General features: G+C 42.2%; 1 protein-coding gene across 2 annotated transcripts in view; it reads right to left on the bottom strand.

The window, feature by feature from the left end:
* Positions 1–5,000, bottom strand: part of LOC123761547 (glutamyl aminopeptidase) — a 705,879-nt gene that overhangs the window by 23,528 nt on the left and 677,351 nt on the right. For both annotated transcript variants that reach the window (XM_069330802.1, XM_069330803.1), the window contains exon 16: positions 1,009–1,123. In XM_069330802.1, coding sequence (XP_069186903.1) covers positions 1,009–1,123 — 115 coding nt within the window. The remainder of the gene's footprint in view (positions 1–1,008; positions 1,124–5,000) is intronic.

A 5,000-nucleotide genomic window follows, 5' to 3' on the forward strand; every position in this document is an offset into this window, starting at 1 on the left:
TAGTAGTTCTCCTCTCCGATCAATCCCGGCAGTTTTCCCCTCACCTCTCACTCATAACTCCCTCTCATAACTCTCACTCATAACTCCCTCTCACTCATAACTCCCTCTCACTCATAACTCCCTCTCACTCATCACTTCCTCTCACTCATCACTCCCTCTCATTCATAACTCACTCTCATCACTCCCTCTCATCACATACATGACTCACCACATACAGAAGTGAGGGTCAGATCCCTCATGACAACACAACTGGTCAGGTAGTAAGGAATTCAGTGCTTCAGTACCACCTTCAACCCAATCTGAATCCCATCATCTACCCAATCCTTCAAAGTATCACCTACTCAGTCTTGCCCTAGTACGATATACCCAGTCATATACCCACCATTCAACCCTATAATATAATCAATCTTGTAACACCTATACTCTACCTAATCTTTCAACCTTTCACTTACGCAATCTTTCAACCACATTAACTACCCAATCCTTGAACCCTATAATCTACCAGATCTTTCAACTATAGTCTACCCAATTATTAAACTCTGTAATATACCCAATTTTCAACCTTATAATCTACCAAATCTTTATACCACACAATCTACCAATTATCTCAACCCCCATCACCTACCCTGTTTTAACAAATCAATCATCTGCCCAATCTCTCAAAGATATCATATACAAAATCTTTCAATCCTATCTTCTATCCAGTTTTTAAACACTATCACCTACCAAGCCTTTCAATTCTCTCATCTAACCAATATTTCAACCCTATAATCTACCCAATCTTCCAGGCCTATCATCTACCAAATCATTAAATCTTATTATCTACTCAATCTCTCAACCCTAATACCAATCGATTCATCCAACATCATCGTCATTCAAATCGTCTATCACAATCTACCTGAACCTCAACTCCACCAGCCACCCCAACTCCACCAGCCACCTCAACTCCACCAACCACCCCAACTCCATTCTTCCAGGTGTGGGGATACAGGTGATTGGCTATCTTACCTTTGCGTTATCCAATCCTCTTTAGTGCTGGCTAGACCGAGGGCCAGTTTGGTCTTCTCCTGAGCGTTGGTCTCGTTGATGTAGCGAGCCAGCACCTCCTCCCACTCCTCCGCCCCTGCAACGTTATCAGAATGTTACCTTACCAAGTACAGTACTGGTATATAATCCTGCGTGACACTGGTAACGAGGCCTGGTACCTTGTCTTGTACTCGTAGACTACCGGTTGACACTGGTAACGAGGCCTGGTACCTTGTCTTGTACTCGTAGACTACCAGTTGACACTGGTAACGAGGCCTGGTACCTTGTCTTGTACTCGTAGACTACCGGTTGACACTGGTAACGAGGCCTGGTACCTTGTCCACAATTAATGAAGTGGGTATCTGGTCCACAGTTACTGTAGTGACTGTTATGTACCTTCAATGACAGATCCAACAGTGAATGACATTATTTAAAACAGTTAAAAATATGACTATGGTGAGAGGTGTTTGGGCTCTGAGTCTCCAGTTCCTGCTGGTTTGCCTGGAATAGCAACGTGGACTTTCCGTGGTGAATAGGTGGTATATGAAGCGAGCAGCTTTACAACACCAGGACTTGTGGCTGCAAGACCTGCATCTTGGCCCCCAGTGGCTCTCATGCTGTTCTCAGTGGACAACCTCCATCAAGCTCAAACCCTATGAATAACGAATTTGATGTATTCACTCATCTCTGATTCGCTAATATTAAATGTTTCTCCTGTTGTATTTGTTGTATTTTAATCCCAGAAATCTTGCATTCTTAGTGGAAAAGCTTTTCCCTCTTAACTCCCCTAATGTTTACTCTCTCACCGGAGATTTCCAACAGTACTTTCCGGTAATTTTCTAATGAATGTTTCACGTTCAACAATCGTCACTGTATCTGCAGCCCGGCTTCCTAAGGTGTCCCAACGTCGAGAAACTGTCGTAATAAAGTGCCCTTATCCTAACCTACCAGAGGATGCAAAACAGAAAACGGGACAGTACGTCAATTTCACAAGCCACTATACTGAAGCGAAATAACCTTTTTCTAGTCACACGATTTTTGGCCTTAAGGAGAATATACGTCAAAATGCGAAGTCTTGTTAAGAGGACGGGTTGTTATCTGAGTGCTATCTTGAGGGTGAATATATCAGTAGTAAGGGGGGAATACTGAAGCTACACTCGAGCGGTAGGCTGCGTATACCTCGCCTGATTGAAATTTAAATTTAAATTGAAATATGATTATTGAGGTATAAATACACACACAGTGATGAGGTAGCTCAAGCTATTCTCACCCCGTTCAGTACAACGTGTTCATACATATATAGACACACATCACAAACAATTAACATATTACCGACATTCTGAGAGATAAACATATACATTTCTTACTTTACAAATGTACTATGTTACCAGATGTTCACACAAATACTTTGATAACTAGGTATATTGACAATTTGCAATAGACATGAGACAATTCAACAAAAGGTTACAATCTCGGTGAGAAATTCTTATATCTCTCCAGAATATCATAAATTTTTCCGCTGTGACACAGCCAGGCTATTTGTTCAGGAACAGTTCTTATCTCAGTGTTTCTATATACATTAATCAACGGACAATCAAGAACATAATGGGCAAGGGTGTGAGACCTTAACATAACACATAGTTTACACTTCGTGTCATTATCATGAACACCTGTTCCATATTCCCAGTAATATTTGTACCCAAGCCTGAGCCGCATGTACACAGAGTCACTCCAAGCATTTCTCCTTTTACCATAACTGAAATGGGTGTTTTGACTCACACACATGTAGTGTTGCAAGGTTAGACTTCCCTCATACACTATACCTCTCCTCGCCACTTCTGCCTCTGCCTCAATATTTCTGATTTTTTATTTTGCTTCTAATTTGTCTCATTGTGAAAACACATTCAATGTCAACTTGTGGTTGTTAGTGTATTGAATTATGGGGTGTGGTCATACCACACTGGTCTTCCTTGGTGTCTTGTACACCTGAGAGTCACCTCAAGAATTCACCTATGGTCACCCAGGCGGCGGGTGAGTCTCCCTTCACCTCATATCTCTAGCTCAGGTCTCTCACAATACACGCCTAGTTATTCCTAGGTCACGCCTAGTTATTCCTAGGTCACACCTAGTTATTCCTAGGTCACACCAAGTTATTCCTAGGTCACACCTAGTTATTCCTAGGTCACACCTAGTTATTCCTAGGTCACACCTAGTTATTCCTAGGTCACACCTAGTTATTCCTAGGTCACACCTAGTTATTCCTAGGTCACACCAAGTTATTCCTAGGTCACACCTAGTTATTCCTAGGTCACACCTAGTTATTCCTAGGTCACACCAAGTTATTCCTAGGTCACACCAAGTTATTCCTAGGTCACACCTAGTTATTCCTAGGTCACACCAAGTTATTCCTAGGTCACACCTAGTTATTCCTAGGTCACACCTAGTTATTCCTAGGTCACACCTAGTTATTCCTAGGTCACACCTAGTTATTCCTAGGTCACACCAAGTTATCCCTAGGTCACACCAAGTTATTCCTAGGTCACACCAAGTTATTCCTAGGTCACACCTAGTTATTCCTAGGTCACACCTAGTTATTCCTAGGTCACACCAAGTTATTCCTAGGTCACACCAAGTTATTCCTAGGTCACACCTAGTTATTCCTAGGTCACACCAAGTTATTCCTAGGTCACACCTAGTTATTCCTAGGTCACACCTAGTTATTCCTAGGTCACACCAAGTTATTCCTAGGTCACACCTAGTTATTCCTAGGTCACACCAAGTTATTCCTAGGTCACACCTAGTTATTCCTAGGTCACACCTAGTTATTCCTAGGTCACACCTAGTTATTCCTAGGTCACACCTAGTTATTCCTAGGTCACACCTAGTTATTCCTAGGTCACACCTAGTTATTCCTAGGTCACACCTAGTTATTCCTAGGTCACACCAAGTTATTCCTAGGTCACACCTAGTTATTCCTAGGAGGTATTCCATTCCTGGGAAAGGTTTATAGCTCATCCAAGGTAACATTCACCAAGGTAACATTCACCAAGGTAACATTCACCAAGGTAACATTCCCCAAGGTAACATTCCCCAAGGTAACATTCACCAAGGTAACATTCACCAAGGTAACATTCACCAAGGTAACATTCCCCAAGGTAACATTCACCAAGGTAACATTCCCCAAGGTAACATTCACCAAGGTAACATTCACCAAGGTAACATTCCCCAAGGTAACATTCACCAAGGTAACATTCCCCAAGGTAACATTCACCAAGGTAACATTCACCAAGGTAACATTCCCCAAGGTAACATTCACCAAGGTAACATTCACCAAGGTAACATTCCCCAAGGTAACATTCACCAAGGTAACATTCACCAAGGTAACATTCCCCAAGGTAACATTCACCAAGGTAACATTCACCAAGGTAACATTCCCCAAGGTAACATTCACCAAGGTAACATTCACCAAGGTAACATTCCCCAAGGTAACATTCACCAAGGTAACATTCACCAAGGTAACATTCACCAAGGTAACATTCACCAAGGTAACATTCCCCAAGGTAACATTCCCCAAGGTAACATTCCCCAAGGTAACATTCACCAAGGTAACATTCCCCAAGGTAACATTCCCCAAGGTAACATTCCCCAAGGTAACATTCACCAAGGTAACATTCACCAAGGTAACATTCACCAAGGTAACATTCCCCAAGGTAACATTCACCAAGGTAACATTCACCAAGGTAACATTCACCAAGGTAACATTCACCAAGGTAACATTCCCCAAGGTAACATTCCCCAAGGTAACATTCACCAAGGCAACATTCACCAAGGTAACATTCACCAAGGTAACATTCACCAAGGTAACATTCACCAAGGTAACATTCACCAAGGTAACATTCACCAAGGTAACATTCACCAAGGTAACATTCCCCAAGGTAACATTCACCAAGGTAACATTCACCAAGGTAACATTC

The sequence above is a fragment of the Procambarus clarkii genome, chromosome 24 (assembly GCF_040958095.1).
Source record: "Procambarus clarkii isolate CNS0578487 chromosome 24, FALCON_Pclarkii_2.0, whole genome shotgun sequence".
NCBI classification, from domain to species: domain Eukaryota; kingdom Metazoa; phylum Arthropoda; class Malacostraca; order Decapoda; family Cambaridae; genus Procambarus; species Procambarus clarkii.